This window comes from Nipponia nippon, unplaced genomic scaffold (genome assembly GCF_047370975.1).
Source record: "Nipponia nippon isolate SJK-2023a ecotype South Korea unplaced genomic scaffold, ASM4737097v1 scaffold_6, whole genome shotgun sequence".
Taxonomy (NCBI): domain Eukaryota; kingdom Metazoa; phylum Chordata; class Aves; order Pelecaniformes; family Threskiornithidae; genus Nipponia; species Nipponia nippon.
The window spans coordinates 26,938,887-26,958,820 of NW_028262380.1; the positions used below are offsets into that span (position 1 = coordinate 26,938,887).

General features: G+C 41.6%; 1 protein-coding gene across 13 annotated transcripts in view; it reads left to right on the forward strand.

Annotated features, from left to right (window-relative positions):
- The window catches only part of LIMCH1 (LIM and calponin homology domains 1), a 185,994-nt gene that overhangs the window by 102,223 nt on the left and 63,837 nt on the right, over nucleotides 1-19,934 (forward strand). For 10 of the 13 annotated variants that reach the window (XM_087736838.1, XM_087736840.1, XM_087736841.1 and 7 more), the window contains exons 4-7: nucleotides 6,401-6,507; nucleotides 9,809-9,839; nucleotides 12,863-12,973; nucleotides 17,511-17,706. In XM_087736838.1, the coding sequence (XP_087592964.1) occupies nucleotides 6,401-6,507; nucleotides 9,809-9,839; nucleotides 12,863-12,973; nucleotides 17,511-17,706 (445 nt within the window). Of the gene's footprint in view, nucleotides 1-998; nucleotides 1,166-6,400; nucleotides 6,508-9,808; nucleotides 9,840-12,862; nucleotides 12,974-17,510; nucleotides 17,707-19,934 lie in introns of those variants that run through there. The other 3 variants (XM_087736843.1, XM_087736844.1, XM_087736845.1) reach the window with 3 other exon arrangements.

A 19,934-nucleotide genomic window follows, 5' to 3' on the forward strand; every position in this document is an offset into this window, starting at 1 on the left:
CCCCCCCCCATCAATTCTCATGGGAGTGATTTTGAGGGGGGTGGGTTGTTACTTATTTTCAGTTTATTAATGTAGATTGAATGTGCTTGTGTTTTATATAAGACTAATGATTGGAACTACTAGCAAAAGATTGTGCTGGATGCCAAAGATGCTAAGGGCAGCTCTCTGAAAAGATACATGAAGTATGTTCCTTCCTTTACCCAGCTTTTCCTTCAGACTATCAAAGGAGGATAAATTTTATACGACCAAAGTAGTGTAAAGTAGTGGTATCAAAGTTGTGCACTATCTTCTTGCTCTAGGCACTTGCATTTTTCCGACCTAGTCAGCCTGCTTGGAAGCAGCAGGATCTAAGCACCTTGGTAGGAATTTGGCATTTCCAGCTGGATCTACTGAACGTTTTCTGGCAGTCTTAGATGCTATCTGAAGATTGCTTAGAGCCACGTTTGGGGTTTCTGGTATGTTTTGTGTAGTTGCAGTATGCTCCCAACAGACCCATTTTCTTCACAGAGTTTTTAAGGCGGTTTTTGCCTTTCTGTTAAGGGAGCGGGGCTGTTGTTTGAGGAGACGCATCTTTTCCTTGTCGATTGCCCCAAAAGAAGCAGAAAAAGGCTTGGCTTTCTTTGCAAAGAGAGTCTTCGCTGCCTCCTGTGCGGAGCTGCTGAAGGTACGGCTGGTCAGGCCTCCTGGCCTGCTGGTGCTGCCGGCGAGCCGGGCCCTTCCCCCTGCCCTGCCGGCAGCCCTGCCTGCGGAGCGGGACGCTTCCATCCCCTGCCGGGCTGCGTTGCTCCCGCCCGTTTACCCTCACCATCTCTCTGTTTATTCTCTGGACCCTTTTTTTTTTTTTCTTTTTGCCGTCGGGGCTCTCAGGATTCCACGCAGGGCGAGCGCTCGCCTCCTTTGCCCTTCCGCAGCCGCCGGCCCGCGGGGGCGCCGTGGCTCGCCGCCCGCAGGCGGGAGCGCAGCCCGCCGCCGCCGCCTCTGGGGCCGCGGGGCCGGGGGCCGGGCCGCGCTGCCCGGGCCGCAGCGCCGGGGGGCGGTGGGTGGGCCTGGGGGTGCGGCTGCCGGCCGCCCCGGCTGTCATTCCGGCCGCCCCGGCTGTCATTCCTGCCGCTCCGCCCGTTTATTGCGCTTTGGGAGGCGAGGGTCGGGTCGGGCTGACGGGCCGGTAAGTCCTGCTTTCCCTCCCTGCTCCCACGGTCGCTCTCCTTCTGTTTTTCCCCACGTAGCGTTTAATTTTCATTAGGTGAGGCTGTGGTGTGCCAGAATCCTTTTGGGGTGTGCGCAGCCTTGTCTCCCCTTCCTACTCTGGTGGGGCTTGCCTGCAGTTCTGGGGTGCTGTCATCCGTCATCTTCTGCAGACTAAGCATCCCAAGTTTCTAAGTGACCGTGTCCTGGCTGCGATCGAGTTGCTTCCAAATCTATTGATTTGGAATCTGTCACAGAAAACAGTGTTTTGTGAAAGTGTAGTTTTACTGTAGACACAGTAAAGCGTACTGTATAAACAGTAAAGCGTATATATACAGCAAAGCATATTGGATAAATTGTAAAACATTATATATATATACATATGTGTGTGTATGCATATATATACATATGTGTATGTATATGTGTGTGTGTGTGTGTGTGTATATATATATGAAAATATGAAAAGTTCCCAGCCCCTCTCATAAAAGTTCTTGCCTGGTGGACTTGAACTGAATATTTCAGTGTTTCCTTTCCGTCTGCTTGTGAATCAGTCAAGATCCATTGCTGTTATGTAACTAAATTATCACCACTGATTATTTATATAAAATGGAAAAATGAGGGAATTAGGAAGAAATGTTGAGAGTAAACAAAAGGCTTTTAAGAGGCTGTTTCGGAAATTGCTCAGAAAAGCCGTTTGGAAAAATATATATATATTCTTATAAAATCTTCCAATTTTTTCTGGAACAGGGAAGATTTCAGCATTCCAGAAATGAAAAAGGCCACCTGTTTGTCTGCAGCTGTCCTGCAAAACAGTGTGGTGCTACTGGCAACTAATAATATCTCCAACTTGCAGAAGCGGCATGCACTTGGCATTTTATTCAGCGTTCTGTGCAGATACACAGCTTGGCTTGCTTTTGTTTTCCCTGAGTTTATCTGTATATCTCATCCAGGCCATGTAGTAGCACATCTGACAAATGATGGTTCCACAGTGATAAGCTGCAGGTCTGATTTGCAGCGTAGATACAGTGAGAATATTTTGTATACTATTGTGGCAGATGAAAGGAATGGAAGTGGGCCAAATTCAAGCTGTTTGCCATTGCATCTGATCAGCAGATCCTATGGAGAGAATTTGCCTGCTGTGAATATTTGATTCTCGCTAGCTTGACCTATCTTGTGTGTTGGCAGTGCTACTGTGTGAATTTGTGGTGGCTTTCCAGGGTGTCTGTCCTGCACAACTGCCAATTTCTGAGTTGTTTTTTTTTTACAGGGTTAAGGATTTTGTTCTCCACTTCATGTGGGTGCAAAATGACCTAATGCTATACAGTAAACATCTTTTCAAATTTATAGCACATGGGTTATCAGTCTTCTAAAAAAAAAAAATAATTATTACAAGTGAGCAGCATACTGTTTCTTCCTCCCTCCCTCCACCTTCATGGAGGTGTAACTCCTCTGCCTCCCATTCTCTCGGCATTACGTGCAGGTGGTTGTCCTGGCAAAGTGATTTTGTAGACGTGAGTCATGCAGGTTACACACCAGAAAGGATGAAAAGGTGGCAGTGTTGAAATGGAGTTGTGAGAGTAGGAGCAGCTTTACAGTCCCTTCTTTCCCATGCATCCTTTTGACTCGGGGAGTCCGTGCCCCACACTCCTGTTCATCCTTCCCTGCTCCTCCCCGGCCCTTCTTGCTGGTTCGTGGCTGGCTTTGCCCAGGAGTTTGTAATGTTCTGTGTGTTGGCTAATTTTTCTGTTCTAAAATTCAGCATAGCAAAACATTTACATTAATAACTTCTGCATTTCTAATACTTACAAGTAAATGACATTGCTTATAGTGCTGATCTAATAGTAACTGTCAGGACTCTGCTTAGGCTAGCAGAAAAGGGTTGGGGTTTAACCTGTCAGTGTATCCTGAGCTTGTGTCCTCTGTCTGCCACCACACTGAAGCATTTGTCGTCTGTAAGCAGCCTGTTTAGAGTTTGTGTCATTTTATAGAGAAAACCTAGATAAAATTTTAGAGGTATCTATAGATGATAGATTTATAGATCTAAAATTTTATGGACAAAAAAATAGATAAAATTTGCAAAAGAAATTTAGACTGTAATCTGTAAGCTCGCTCTTTCTCTGGGGGTACAGGGACAAAAACCAGAAGATTTTTGATCGAATAGTGGTGTGGACTGAAAGCAAGAGGAGCCAGCAGGAGACAGCTGCAGGTCCTCTGGGGCTGTAGGAAATGATGTGCTGACCAAGTGACCCATCCTCCGTCTATTCAATTCTGCAACTGCAGCAAGTAACCACTCAGAGAGAGGCCATATCGTCTCCATTTAATGTGTTGAGGAAATTCTGTGTTAGTGCCTTGTAGGGGCTGCCAGAGGGACTGAATTCTGGCCGTGTGTCTTCTGAGACCCCTGTAAAAGATACTGCCCTGTTAACTGAGGCACAGCAGCTGGCCGCGCTGCGATCCTTGCCATTGCAAGTGTGACCCATTTGCGTGACCTATTTAGCTATGCCAAGTTGTAAGGAGCTGGACATGCACATTCAGTGCGTATTTTCAGTCCCTTACTTAGGTAAGGATGTTTTATATATGTTGCTGTTTGTAAACGTTTTTTGGGTTGTTTTCTTTTTTAGTTTCTTTAACAGCAACAAAGGAGTGGCACTTTAGAATAGGTGACTAAAAACATTGTGTACTTAGAGATAACAGATATGGAACTATAATTTCTCTCAAAAAATTTAAGCAAAATTTTCTGAGACCTGAAGAAACCAGGACTTGGCCAATGCAAGGTGTAGTAATCCAGAGAGAAAGCTTTCCTGGGAGCTGGGTCTTCATGATAAGACTCCTTTCTCCTTTTAGTGACTTAGGAGTGGTATTGTCCAGTGTCTCAGTAGAGCTAACAAATAGAAATTTCAACTGTAGTGAAGCAAACCAGGAAAAGTTTAGTTTTGCAGCAGCATGAGATACATTTTGGCTTGGGGATGTGCAGCCTAGGCAGGTTTACCTGAATATCTGTCACCTGAAAACAATTTCTTTGTTGGCTTTTTTTTTTTAATCATTTTAGGCAAATTGCTAGTTTTAGGACCACTGGGAAATAAAACTATGAGATTGTTAACAGAAGCAAAAACTTTTAGTGCTGACTAATTGCATCTTGTTAACATGCGTGGGTTATTTATGCCCATATAAGATACCAGCTTTCTGAGGAATTGTTGGGGTGATGGTGTTACTGACTGTTGGCGTTATTCTTACGACAACCACCAAAATAAAAGCATGTAAGAAAACAGGCATAGGGTGGTGACACTGTTTGTTTTGGGTTTTTTTTGAGAAGTGGGCATTCGTTCATCAACAGAAGAACTGAGTTTCCAAACTACATGTCTGCCAAATGGCTGATATTTTTGTTACCGCTTAGCATAACTTCGATGTGAACTTTTGGCATAAAGATGGGTGCAATTAGTTATCCCTGGAGTTTCTGCTCCTTTGATTGTTTTCTAAACCTATTAGGTTACTGTGTCCTGTATGTCCTGTATATTTTTGTTGGGAAATATTGTTAGGAACTTTTTTTAAATGCTTTTGCATTTTTATTAGATTTACACATCATTCCACCCACCATTTGGAAGTGACCAGAACTGTCCTCCATCAAAGGCTAAACACAAGAGTTATTCATGTTGCAGTTGGAAAAATTATAATGCAAACAGTAAGCCAGATGGGGAATTTTACAAGCATCTTTTCATGTCATGAATGATGCTGTCTCTCTGGGTTATGGGCTCTCTGCTCTTTCGACTGCTGTTCCTTTCCCCCTGGCTCCCTTCCAGAGCTGTTAAATTTCAGCCAGGGAAGAAAGGGACATTTGGACTCCTCTAAATTTCCAAGTCCGTATTTTTTTGCGGTGTGGCTGGTGACAGCGAGCTTTGTGTGCAGGAGCATTGGCATGCGGAGAGCTGGAGCGATTAGCATGCTGATGGCTGTGCCCCGACAGAATAAACAGGGCTGCTCTCGCCGAGCTGTGGCCATGCCACCCAAACAAAACCCTGGGAGCAGATGCGGGGAGAGCCCTGCTCACGAACCCTGCTGTCACACAGGGTGGGCAAGAGCTGAACGCTGCCCAGGCTCCTCTGCTTCCCAGTTGTTACAAAAATGGAGGTCTCTGCCCCACGCTGTGCTTCTGCTCCTCGCTCACTCTTCACGTGGCAGCTTACCTCCAGTTGGAGGTTGGAGGTGAGAGGCCTCAGAGAATATCAAGCTGTACATCATATCCTTACTTGTCCACACACCTACTATTGCAGCTGCTGATCTAGCAACGTATCTATCTAAAAACTTGTTCTCTACTGACCTTAAAGATTTATCCACATAAGAAAGATTCACTGGTTCTATAAAAGGGGGGTGGTGTACATGCATATGTGTAAGTAAGTATAAAACATATATTAAATGTATATGCACGCATACAGATTTAATCCCCTCGGTGCAAACCCATGTGTCATCACTCGTATTTGGTTTGAAAGAGGCTTATATCAGTTTGTGCTTAATCTCTCTTAGTTGCTGATTTTTATTTTTTACACTCTGAAAAGTGTAAATCCTCCATAAAAAGTGTTACAAAATTGGTGGTGTTTCTTCTTACAGACAGTGGTCATGTAAAGTGTAGCTTCAAGCATTTTGTCTGGGGAGAAGGCACCTACCTCTCTTTTCCCAGTGGCTTCTGGCTGGTTAAGGTTGGAGAAGCAAGAGGCTGGTTGTGTTAACTAGGAGCAACTGGCTTGTTTGTATCGACAGGCAAAATGTTTTCTGAACAAACTGCTTGTTTAAATGGCAATGGGCTGTTTCGTATCTACCCTTCCTCCTGCTCCCTTCAGAAATCCAGCCTTTTCTTTTCTGCCCCGTAACGTGCTGAAGCCGTGTTGGCAGCCTACAGCAGTAGATGGGGAAATCAGCAGGGCTTTTTCAGTTACAGAAGTTGCCAACATTGGGGTTTGGAAAGAGAAGAGTCAACAAGCTCGTTGCAGTTACATATTTAAAATAATTTAAAAAAAAGTTTTGTTTCATATTTATTTGGTTTTCAAACAAAACATGTACTGACTTCTAAAACTATGTGACTGGAAATGTCTTTGGTTCTTCATTTAACTAATGATACAACTGTTTGTGAGCTGTTACTGAGTCAGGGAGAGGTTGGTTCAGTAGGATTATTTTTTTCAATGAAGAAGAGTTAAAAGTATTTTATTTTTTTGCCTCGTTTCAGGATAATATCATCTTATTCTTAAGAGGCTGCAAAGAGCTGGGACTTAAAGAATCTCAGCTTTTTGACCCTGGTGATCTGCAGGACACATCAAACAGAGTAACCATCAAGTAAGTACAACAGCAGTTTGCGATTAGCATGTTACAACCTCAGATGCATGTGATGCAATAGTAAATATTTAAAGGATGAGCAAAAAGGCTATAGAATTGTCATTTGTATAAAGCAAATAGGAAGCTGAGGTTTGGGAAACCTTCGGCACTGGGAAGAATACATTGTTCCCTTCACCAGGCTTTCTCTAAGGGTTGTTATTTTTCCCAGAGAGATCAACCACAGCTCTTTTAAAATACTGTTTTAGTTACGCAATGAGATTCTGTGGGACTTAGGGGTTTTCCTGAGTCTAAATTGATGGCATTCTTTTTTGTCTGTCCAACTAATGAACTGTATAGGCTGGGGGGAAAAAAATCACAGCTCTGTTATTTCAGATTAAACTGTTTTGAAAATGCATTATAGGACATTTATAGGCCTCTCAGACTCTACAAGATGCAGACATGAGCATGGTCTGTTTATTTTCTAACAAGAACTATAGGTTAGGACACTATATTTGGGCTGAGGATGTCTGTGTGAACTGTGTGGACCGAAAATGCCACAGTTTAGATACCTTTTCACCAAAGCCACACACCTACTACCACACAAATAACAACACACATAGTAAGAGGTTTTCCTTCCTAATAACTAATTCATGTTTTTTGGGGGGTGAAGTGATTTTTTTTTTTTAAAATCTTCTTTTAATCAACAGCTTTTTAGCCATGGTATGTGCACATCCCTCACTGCAAAGAGTACTTGGTGCTTAGACTCCAATGCTTGTATTTTCAGCATTTCACCCCACAAAGTGATTTAAAATACAGATGTGAAACTGGCACAGGAAGAATTACTGACTTGCCTAAGGTCACACAGAGCAGGCTTGAATCAAAGTCCATATAGTCATAGACTGAGGTCTTAAATGGGAACTGTTGTCCCTTTCAGGGAAGACTTTGTCACTGTGGACTAGACGAACAGAAGCAGTCAAACTGTATTTTCCTCCCATTTATATTAATGGCAATCAAGCTCTCCACCCCCCAAAAGCAAGAGCACCCCACACTTTTATAAAATTAACAAAATTTGTAATTGGTGTTATTTAGAAGTTTTCCTGAAATTTTTGGGGTGATCATGTGTAATATTAAAAAGTTATTGCTCTACAGACAAGCAAATACTGCTGAGTTGATTGAATGGCCTTGTTTCATTTGCCCAAAAAGATCACTAATGAAATCCTGGTCAGGCATATCCATTTTAGAAAAGTATATGGAAACAATTTACTAAATTTCAGCGGCATTCCATTTTTTTTCCCTTCTGGCAGTGGAAGCTGGGCAAGTTTTCATGGTGTTCAAGCACTGTCTGGGAAAATTCAAAGGCTCTGAAAATTGAATTGGCCAGCTTCCTTGTTTTAAGGAATAGTCTCCCACTTTTTGCTCCCTTCCAAGTTTCTGGCTCTAATATGATGTTCTTCTTGCCTGTACATAGAGGGGGCTATGTAATGTATTTCTCCTGAATCTGGTAATATTGCAATGAAAGAGGTTCTTCACAACGTACTGTAAAATCATGACAACGAGTGGCTGGAGAGAGTTGCAAAACAATCCTCAATCTCCACATAAAACAAGAGAGAAAGGGTCTTTCTGGTAAGAACCTTGATCTTTTTGGGTTGAGGATGGTGGAGTGCCTCAGAGGAGGCAGGCTGAGAGGCTGGGACTAGCATGGAGCTCCAAGGAGAGCTGTCCAGCACCTAAGCAAGTTCAACCAGGAGTAATACACTCTGTGGAGCTGGCTTGGCCCCCCGCTGAATATGATGCTAGATAGATGTGAATTGTCTCGCTGGCATGGATTTTCCTCCCCATCAACTCTTCAGAGAAAGCAGCTGTGGAAATGAGCCAAATGTTTTCCTAGCACTGTCCAAGTTCACGCTGAGTGACTGAGTTGAGGTGTGCAAGCCAAGTCCATGACTGTTGTAAAGAAATATGTTCAAGACTGTCTTCTGCTAGCTAGTTCCCAAAGCATGAAGGTAATTTCCTCCCCCCCTCTTTTGCAGACTTTTGGGTTGTTTTTTAAACATGGTAAAAATAGTATTTGTTCTATAGTAAAGGATGAATATGACATTATTGAACATGATTAAGATAATGACATTTTTAACAATTTTTTTCATATAGATGTTAATTGAAGTATGCATTAGATCTATTTTTTTTGGAACATTTAGCTTATAAAAGTTATGAGCTAATGCTGTAAAGAATTTCTTCTTGACTTGTTAAACAAGACTCTTTTCCACTGCTATTTTATTAAGAAAAAAAAATAGGACTGTGTTGTTTTTCTTAGTACGTGGGTATTGGTGGATAAAACTTTGGCTTAAAAACGATGTTATCAAAAATACTTTGGTTTAGTATTGCCTATATTTAGGCTTTCGTTGTTCTCACAGATTTAAGTACATTTATTTTTGTTTTTATCAGGTAACCTTTAATGCTGGAGTGAACTTACTGTTATAATAGAAGGCAATTCCATTATAAATAATCAGGAGACTATCTGTACTAAATCTGAAGTGTTTTTATTTATTTTTCAGCACCTAAATGTGATACGCATTTCCTCCATTCTTTTTTTAATGGTTTCTTTGCTGAATTTTGAGATGTTGATTACGTTTGTGCAAACTTTGTGCTTTGTTGTTTCTAACATAAAACTTCCACCCTTTGAACATTGGTGAAAAACTAAGTTGAGAAGGTTGCCAATGTCTGAGTGCTCAAGTATACATTCAGAAGATAAATATGTCTTTCACAGCAGGTTCTGTCGCTTCACACGTCTACTTTGTTCTTTGTGATGCTTGTTTCCACAGAAGCACCTGCTCCATTTCCGTAATATTTGCTGATGATTTCCTCGGCCTCCTATGCATGTTCAGTTGCTTCCAGGATCTGTATGGGTTGCATGATTTATCACAGAGCAGAATCCGACTGTTGGATTACTGCAGAACACATTTTAGCAGTGAGGACTTTGGTCTTCTTTTTTGAAGAAATCAGCAACACTGTTTAAAGGAAATATTTCTGGCACTGTCCTACTTTGCTGTGGGACCATTATAAACACATTTTCTTTTTGTACTTCCAGAATTCTAATTTAATGATTGAAGTAATGGTGACAAAATACTCCCACGTTATGAATAAATGAATGTGTGAACTACATCTTCTTAGCTTTCATGTGTTTCCAGCCAGCAGAAGCATTCTGTAGGCTTTTGTTAGGGAAAACGTGATCTGCTGCATACATGCTCTTGGAAAGTGTGTCTGCTTTCTGATTATTTTTTTTCCTCTTTTTTTTTTGTGTGTGTGTGTGTGTGTGTGCAACCAGGAACATTGACTATAGTAGGAAGCTGAAAAATGTAAGTACATGACTTGGAGTATTTTTTTTTTTGTCTGGTTAATCCTGTATTTGGCCTGAGCAAGAATTATGTCAGTAAAAACTTAGTACAGATGAGTATCGCTGAAAAGCTCTTCTGAATACAAACCTAACCAGGTTCTACTGCAAACTTCAGTAGAGCTGCTATGGCAAAGCAGCCTTACAATAGAAATATAATGGAGAATGTTTGTCTGTGCTTAATTAAGGAATAAAGAATGTGATCTGTCTGCTGTCCATCATGGTTTTCACTGGGAATGGTCTGACTCACCCATGAAGCTACACTTTTGTAGCCTTTCATGAATATATAGGCATAAAGTAAATTTGCACAAAGTATTTAAACTGAAGTAAAATGATCATTAGATCTGGATGCAAGTCTTTACTGTCAGATTTGCAGCTTTCTCATTGTTCTTCCAAATAAATTAGTGTTTTCCTAGAAAGGCTAATCCATTTAACTTTAATTTCTGTTGATTTAAACTAATAGCAATGATAATGGTCCTGTAATTATTAAGTAGAAAAGAAAATGGCTAAACTTTGCTGGCCTCAGGGTTAGTTATTATCCTAAAGCCTAGCAAGCTGTCTGTCCTTAGTCAGCTGTAAACTGCTATAAATTCATTTTATATTTGGCTCACATCCCTATAAAGTGCTAGGAAATGCCAAGTCCTTTTCCTAATAACTTTGCAAGCCAGTAATCATGACTGCAGGTAAAAAATAAATTAAAAAAACATTTTAAAAAACCCAAATTATTTCATCCTGTCTTTCCTATCATCATTAGAGTAATATCTTCTGCATCCAGCACACAAAGTTGCAGGGAAGGAGTGCAGCTATGGCATTTTAGCACCCTTGTGGGCACTGGCTAAATATCTTTGTATAGATGTGTTGTTTTAAAGGTAAAGTTTCAAAAGCATCCTCCACAATGTGCTTGTAGGCAATATACAATTTCCAGGTGCCTGATCCTGCAACCTCGGCTGGCAGCCAGTTGGAATTGCGTGCAAATGTGACATTATTTGGAAAAAAACCAAAGAGGTAGATAAAGAAAGGAGGAAGAGAGAAAGTGATCAAATGCTAGCAGAAATAAATAAAAATACCACAACCTTCATGAGAGAACTGAATGGCAAAATGAATTGGACAGTTTCCTGGTTGCTAGGAATACTATATTTGCAAGTGTTTTCACTTAACTTGAGAACATGTACTGTAAGAATTTTTTACATAAATTTGTTGAGTAGTGCTGGTTGAAGGAAAACAGCTCAGATAAAGGTTGTTTCAAGACACAAAAAAAATCTATACTGGCAAACCCACCTCCTTTCCCTCAGCACAGTAGTATCAATTTAGATGTAATTTTAAAACAAGGGGAAAATTTCTGAACTTCGTTAAAAATTTTATTCAGTTATTTCATGGCATGTATATTATTTATAAACTAAAGGGAAATATAAACTATATGTATATATAAAATAGAATATATTTTACATTATGCACCGCAGTTGTTTTTAAACAGGGGATCTGTGTGACACATGCTGTGTCCTTTTCTGGCAGGGCCTCAGCTGGAGTGCTGTGTGTGATGTTGGGCATCACACTTAAATGAAAAATGGGGATGTTAGAGAAAGTTGATGAGAAAAGGCTCATCAGAAGTCTAGCATATGGACTGAGGAGGAAGCACTGAAGGAATGTGGGTGCATGGTTTAGGGAAGAAGAGTCTGACAAGAGATGTCTGTCCCCAGTGCCCCCTTGGGATTTTTCCTAGTCCTATTTTCTTTAGTTCACTATATAGTATGCATTATATGGCTCTGTCCCATCAAAACATAACATACTATGTTTCAGTTTATTTAACTTTTTTGAGACAGTTAATGGGAACTATTATTTATGATTGGTTGCACATCTTTTCCACATCAAAATATTTCCTGTTTGTTCTGCAGTTAAATACTTTGCAATGTCACAGAATATGCAGAAATAATGAGCATTAAATGGGAAATAGCCCTAAGTTCTGAGGTGATGGTTTGGCATTTTTAAACAGTGCAAAACTCTGAACTGAATTGCCTTTGACGATCAGTTTCCAGTCCAAATTGCTGCTGCACAGGTACCATTAAAGACATTGCTTTAAGTGGAGACATATGTGGGTGCAGAGGAGGACTGTTTGCTTTCCCTGCATGATATAAATATCAGCATTTTTGGAAGTGTTGGATTTGACCATCCTGAGCATCTTAATTTCTCCTTTCCTAAAACAAGTGCAGCACCAGCAGTGTCAGATCAGATTTCTTTGCTACCTAAAGGAGTGAGAGGGTATATAAACATTTGCAAGAGCAATTCTTGGCTTTTTTTCCATGCTAGTTTTGAAGTGGCTTTTGAGTTATGGAGAGATATCAAGTCAGAACTTGAATGAAACCACTAACTCTTTCCACTTTAGTCTGGTAGAAACAACCAGATGCTCATGGCTTTTGATTAATCTTGGACTAAGCAGAGGCCTGGAAGTAAATGTTCCCATGTCATCTGGTTAATTACACTAAGATGATTAAAAATGGAACTACCTTTTCTGTCCTTGAAATAGACGGGCACCCATTTCAGATGTTTTATTTATTCCATTAGTCTTAATGGTTTTAATTAATGACCACTAGTATTAGTACTCTTTAGGGAATTGTTTTTTCCCTATTGTATTTACAAACAGATATATTTACAAGTGTGTCTTCTAGACAGTTAAAAATACCTTGCCTGGTGTTTCTATTCAGATTTATTTTTGCTGTTTATTTTCCAGGCAGACATGACAGTTTCATTTTTTTATAAAAACACCAGGAAGATAATGTGTTAAGTTACATGTTCTGTAGGACTGTTTAAATTTTCATAGTTGCCCAATGTATTTATGTTTAACCACTGGCAGACACTTCCCTTTCAATTCTGATTTATAACAAAATCTTGTGCTGCTGTGCAGTATAGAATAAATGAGAGATGCTAAAGGGAAGTGAATTTAGCTAAGTGACTGTGTAGATGGCTTCACTTAATTCTTATTAACTTCTGCAGGTATTAGTCACCATTTATTGGCTAGGGAAAGCGGCAAACAGCTGCACGTCATACAGTGGATCAACCCTGAACCTGAAGGAGTTTGAAGGTTTGCTGGCACAAATGAGAAAGGTATCTTTTTGTTATGTTTTGGGAATGGAAATTTCATTTGAATTATTACTCCCATAAATAACCTTTTTGTTGCTAAATATGAGAGAAGTAGGGGGCTGGAGTACAAATTACTTAGTAAACCCCTACCTCCTTCAAAAATGTTTCTGACTCTACCAAGCCATGAACACAACTTTCTTTGGCAGCCAGCTTTGTGGTGATATCAGTGATGCAGCACATGATGTCAAACAGGACTTTAGAATTGTCGCTTGGCTCTGTCATCTTCATTTCCTTAGGTTTTGGTTTGAGTTATTTTAATTTACAACACAGAATTTCAGCTAGAAGAGCTGAGACTCAAAAGTAAGGTGGCAGGACTCACAGGAGCAGAGATTTTTCTTCTTTAAAACATTCAGTCTCATGGGCAGCTCTTTTGGTTTTAAGTTGCAACATAAAGCATCAAACCAAAGTATCTAAATAAAGCTGAAGGGGTAGAAGGAGAAGGTTTTTTCAGCAAGGGTATAGTTATGATGAATCTGTGTTTTGCCAAGCTCTGAATTCTGGCTGAAATCATATTTGGTGGTTTATGATGAGCTGAGCTGTGTTGGAAGGGAAAAGTTGTGATTGCCTTAAGGAGGATTGGGGACTTTTGGTTGAGCGCTCCAGCATGCCCTGAACCTCGACATGGGACGCTTAACGTCAGTAATGGTTAGCTTTGATATCCAAGCATGCATTTACTGGAGATGGAAGGGGCAAGGAGCAGGCATGTAAGAAGATGGCAGCACCCAGTGTGCAGCATTGCATGTGTTGGACATACTGCTCATGAAAGGCCATGCACATATGTTCTCCAGCCCACAGAGAGCTTCATGCCTGCTACTCCCTCCCCATCTCATGTAATGGCCAAGTCACCACAGGCAGTAGGGTTTGGGGACCATGGGAGACTCTTTGCTCTTTACTCTCCTTGAGCTCTGTGCTACTGCATGTGCACCAGCTGCAGCTCTTCATTCTGGGATCTCAGAGGGCCAGCACCAGATTACCACTGGAGAGGAAGAAGTACTTGGCTGATTGATAGCAGTTCCTACACCCTAGTGTGACCAGAGAGCCTTAACTAGACAGGTAAAATCCCTGTTTGTGAGCCCAGTTCCTGTGAACAAGCAGGTGGAAATGGAGAGGAAAAGAGAACATCCTGCTTCTCTGCAGAGGTTTATTTTGGTCTTCCTTTGAAATGACCTGCGCTAATCGCTTGGGACTTTGCCACTCATGAGCGATATGACTGAGACCAAGGAATAAAGAAATTAAGTTAATATTTGAGTTGTTTCCAAATAGAAGATGCAATCCCCACTCCAGAGAGTCTGAAAGGTGAAACAAAGATGGACAAAGGAGCTAATGCAGAAAAATTGCTGAAGTGCAGGTTGTTATAATGTGAATGCTGCATGGTATCATGGTTTATTTTTTAATGTTTAATCTCGCAGCATGAGGCTCCTCTTTTTCCAGGTGATGTTTACCCATCAGACTAATCATCAGCGCGTTTTGGAGGTCCCATCTTGAGCCCTTTTGTGGGATGAAGTAGACTGGGGCCGACAGGCAGCGTTCTCTGGGGAGCTGATGATCGTGGAGCGCCTGGCGGGGCAGTGCAGAGCACTGCAGGTCAAGGACAAAAGCAAGAGGCTGGGACTTGATTCATTGCACATGTTGGAGCCGGGCACAGAGTAGAGATCTCATAAAAGCTGAAAGCTCTATATTCCTTTAATGTAGAAACAGAGCACTTTGCAGTCCTGAAAAGTCTTGTTTAGGTGGTACTGTTACGAGGGCCACTGGCGTCTTATGTTAAGGTCACCTCCCTACTCCTGTACCCTTGCAGTATTTCCCACTGGCAACGGTAGGCTTGTCTGTTGCTGAATTTGAAGAAGATTTGATTATAAAATAGAACGTGTTAATCATGCTGTGCAACACTGATGTTCTTTATAGCTGAGCTCGAGTGATGAAAAGACACTTTATCACATTCTCTACTGGCATTTTTTTCCACTGAATTTAATAATTAAATCGACCATAAATTCAGTCTGGTTTAGGTTTTTTGTTATAAATCCTCTCTGCCCTCCTTTTCTAATAAGCAAATCAAAAGACAGCTCAGATGTAAGTTGTCTTGGACTCATCTTTTTCTACTTCTCATACTGAAAGGGCTATTCATTTCTAATTTATTCATGCTACTCTGTTTCTAATTTCATTAACTATTTGGATACGCATTATTCTTTATTTTTAAACTAGAAATTCCTAGCAACAAAACGTTCACAGCTTTTTGATTATATTTAGTGAGTAGAACTTCCTGGAGAAATGCATCTTATATTTGGCAATCATACTTTTACTACCACTCGGTGACATACCATGTTTTTAATTAGATAATATGAAAGACTGACGTGCTGTTGCGTGTTGTGTTACGGTGTTATCAGTCCTGTAGATAACCAATTTCTTTTTCCCATTGCTAACATTTGGGAGATGACGTTTGCTCAGAGCAGGACAAGTACCCGTCTGTGAGGCGACGTTGGGCTGGGAGGGGAGCTTTGCCAAGGGGAAGGCTGTAAAGAACATGTTTACAGAAGTCTAGGATCCCTTCCTGGTGAGCAGCATGCAAAATTAACATCAACAGGCCTTTGAAAGTAGGGTCTGCAGAACTCATCAGTTCACAATTGGACTGTTTTCAAACTCTGGGAGATAGTGAATGCGGGATGGGGCTTTTTGCCTGAGTCCCTGTAGCTGCTGAGCAGTTCTGTGTCATTCAGATACAGTAATTTAGGAAAATCAAAGTGTGCCAGAGGATTGAGAATAGCTGGTTGGTATGAAGGGATGAGGGGATTTAGGGAATTTGGATTCTTAAAAAGATTTTTGGATTGTATCACAAACGGGATTTTGATAGGATTTTTAGATTTGGTTTTGGATGTGTGTAACTCATGCAGGTTTCGGGGAAACAGATCTGTGTTGTCTAGTGTTCTTACCAGGATTTTAGTTCACTAAGCAGGACTGGGGAAGGAAACTACATAGGATCCAGTTACTACTTTGTTAAATGAATTTTATTTGTTTTTAGAAAATACTTTCACTTCAATTTGCAGTGAGGTTACTTATTGACATTACCACAGTTTAGCTTGGCCTTAGGGGACCTTTGCCGCTGCCCTTAATGTGGTATTTTGGCAGCGTAATAGTGAGTGGCACTAATTAAGCCTTCTTCCTGAAAAGTCTGCAGGACGTCGGGTCTGATCTCTCTGTCTCGCTTTGAGCCTCCCTCTTTTCCAGCGCGGAAGCTTTGGTGCGTTACTGCAGGGCTCTCCTCTCTCCATCACTTCTACAGCAAACCGGCTTTCTGGCGGAGGTGGCCCGCCATAGTGTACTGTGATGTTCTTGACTGATCTTCTCATTGGCGATGCTAGTAACGGGTAAAAGCTTAGCAGTCAAGGACAGCGGGAGCTGTGCTCAACATAGCCATTGTGCTCCAGCTAGTGGTAAGCAGGGGCTGCGTCTTAATTAGGAATTAATATTCAAATGCTTCTGGGGAAAAAAAAGAAAAAGTAAAAAAATCACATTCCAACCTCTTTGGGTCCCAAAATGTCAGTCTGATAATGACACCCACATCTCTGACTTTACTTACTGTCGGGGAGAAAAAAACAGATTTATCTTTGCATAAAAGTAGTTATTTTTGTTTTTTCTCAGCCTGTGCAATTGTAATTAATGTTAAGACGCTCTCTAAAACAAGGGATTTATTATAATGCAAGGGTGAGGATGGCTTCTATTGACCTTTTCCTCTGCTGGAGTTTCAGTGTTTTAGTATGTGCTGCTTGCACTGGAAAGAATTTATAATCACAGGGCTGTCAAAGACAACCATTGTTCTCCCTGCTCTGAACATGTGGGTCAGCTACAAGTGCTTTCATATCCCCCAGAGCCAGGAGCTGGCAAAGAGAAAAGAGCACAACTGAATTCTTCTGAGGCATCAGGAAAAGCATTTTGCATATTTTTCATTGCTGATTGCTTCAGAAAGACATCCCTCTTTCATAACAGGAATTTCTCTTCAAGGTAGAGGGAGGCTGGGGCACACTGCTTCATTATTTTGCCGAGCTGAAGCAGCAACAACAAATGCTGTCTGCTGGTGTCCCAGCCAGATACAATAGATGGGCAAGGGGAGGGGGGGATCTTTTGGAAAGCAGCAGACTTAAACCTGATGCAGGCACGATGTTAAAATTGTAGTGCCTTTGCCTGTGCTATGGACTATGGACGACAAGTCAAGTTTCAGGTTACTTTCAGTTTTGATCTGTTTATTAACTTGCCTATTGCAACTTTTTCTTGCTTCATCGTATTAATCTAATGATGGGGGTTTCCTCTTAATCAGCATAACGTTGGGGTTTATTGCAAGCTTGCACTTTTGTTTTGAAGGGGAGAAGGGGTAGAAAACAAGGAAACCCTTTTTTGGGGAGGAGATTTTTAGTATTTGGGAAGATGCTTTGTTGTCTGATGTGTAATGGATCTCACGGGTATGTCAGTGGCTTCTTTATGAAGCGGTACCTGCTGTACTTCCATGTAGGAAACAGAGGATATCGAGAGCCCAAAGCGCAGCATTCGCGACAGCGGCTACATAGACTGCTGGGACTCTGAACGCAGCGATTCCCTCTCCCCGCCTCGCCACGGCAGAGATGATTCCTTTGACAGTCTGGACTCCTTTGGCTCCCGCTCGCAGCAGACACCGTCTCCAGATGTAGTGCTCAGAGGGAGCAGCGATGGTAAGTACCGGTCACAGTGCGGCACATGCATAACGTTGTGACATATAAGTAACATTTCTGGAGCAAATGTGCCATTCGGAAGCTGGACACAGCCTCTGAATCATGCTAATCTGGTGGGAGAACTTCCCTGTGAATGCTGATTTGTGCTCCCTGAGGTTTAGGCGACTTTGCCAACAACTTACTTGAAGTGTGTCTCAGGATAGTGTAGCATTGGAAAATGAGTTACATCACTGCAGTGTAATTTTATGATGGGAAGAGTGCTTTTCTGGGTAATGGTGTAAGAGGATGTTATGCAGACTCATTTTAAGGTATAAACTAGGCTGGAACAAGAAATAAAAGCTCAGGAACAAGGGAAATATTGAAGTGAATAAACTGTTTGCCCAAGTAAACCCTGGGCAGATAAACAACAAAGAACTATCTTAGAAATGTCTGATACTTGACAGAGTTTTGAAGTCTGATGTACAGCATTTTACCAAATGTTGTATTTGTTTTCGTGGTATTTAGAAAATTGGGTAAATTAATAGCTCCCGGCATCAGAGCTCTGGCCATCTTTGCACAGCTTTGAGTGAGAACACGCAGCTCTAGGCTTACAGAAGGGGTGCTGCTTCTCTGCCTTTCTCGTCTGATTCCCAGAGGCTTCCAGAGGCTTGTAAACACAGCGTGCTGGATGAGGAAGGATTTGCTAGGGGTAGGTGTGGAGCATGCACTTAGGTTACCTGTCGTGAGCAGGATTCTGGTTCAGAACAAAAAGACGCTTGATTGAGGCTCCCTGTGCACGGTTACATTCCCGATGTCTGATCCGTCAGACTTCATCATCAAATGAAATTATGTTCCACACATGAATCACTTCTCCTTAGTAATCTCATTTAATTTATTTAATAAAAAAAGGAAAGGCAGAAAGACTTTTTGGTAGGAACCAGGTGTTCATACTGCTTTTGGCAGTGTGAAAGAAACTGGTGCTAATCATAACCGGACACATTAGAGATTTCCTGAGGTGATGGGGAACTCCTTAAAACTGAAGAGCTGGCAGGGAGAGCTGGTATCACAGCTGAATTATGAAAGAGCTGTGGGGAAAGCAGGGCTAAGATCTGCTCTGCTGTTTTGAGTGGCCTGTGGTATTGGGCTGTTGCTGGTTGACCATCCAGAACCAGCTACTGGGGCTGATTCCCTGAAATGGCCTCGTGCCCCGTCAGACACTTAACAGAGCACAGTCTCCATATTACAAAACATTTTTCTGCCTTCCCAAATGAGCCAAAAGTGTGATGTTGGCAAATAGGAGCACCTCACATATCCTAATCAAGAAGCGTTGCTCCATCCTGGGTGCTCAAGGAGTGTCCAGTGTCCCTGCCTACTTGGAGCTGGTGAGCAGCCAGTTACATATGTCCTGTAGCTGCTTCCTATCAACTTCTGCTGTATTAGCAGATTTTAGTAAGGTTTTGTGGTTGTTAGTTTGCCACAGCTAAGACATACTATCTTGTCACATTCTTGAGTCCCTAACAAACAGAAAATAAGATGCAAGCCTACAAAGCTTACAAAGTTCTTAAAAATTAGTCTTTAACAATATCCAGACCCAGGGTGCATGCAGATGCTGTGTGCACACGTGTGACTTGTCCAGCCGGCCCTTTCTAATATGTCCCGTTTTCCTGCTTGCTGCTGCCATAACTTCACAGCTGTCTCCTCCAAGAGTTGCAGGTGAGGTGTAGCTTGGCTGACCTCTTTTCTGTCGAACCTCTTCCTGTGGCCCCAGCAGGCCAGGGTTTCACTCAGCTGCATGTAGTTTTTTATAGAAATAATGTATATGTAAAGCTGAGTGGAGGAAAAGGTTCTGCTTGCGTTACTTCTCTCTCCATTCAGAGAGGAGCTTTATAAACCCAATAATATCACAGCGAAATAAAACTATGATTCCTTCCACTCCTAGAAGAAAAATTAATGAATGGAGATCATTTAAATGATCCTAAGGTGATGATTAGTTTAGGTGGAAGCAATAAGTAATACTACCTTTATGAATGCCATGTGTGCTTAGCCCCACTGTTCAGGAACTGCTCTCGTGTCCTATGCAGACCCTTGGCAAAAAGCAAACAAAACCAGTGGTAGAGCAGAACAGTTTGTTTAAAACACAGTAGAATTGCAGACCAGCCTGTCTGTAGAGTTGCTAATGTACTCAGCAATGAATAAAATCCTCTCCTTGGCCAGCAGTTGTGCATGGGTCCTTGTATGAAGGATCTGTG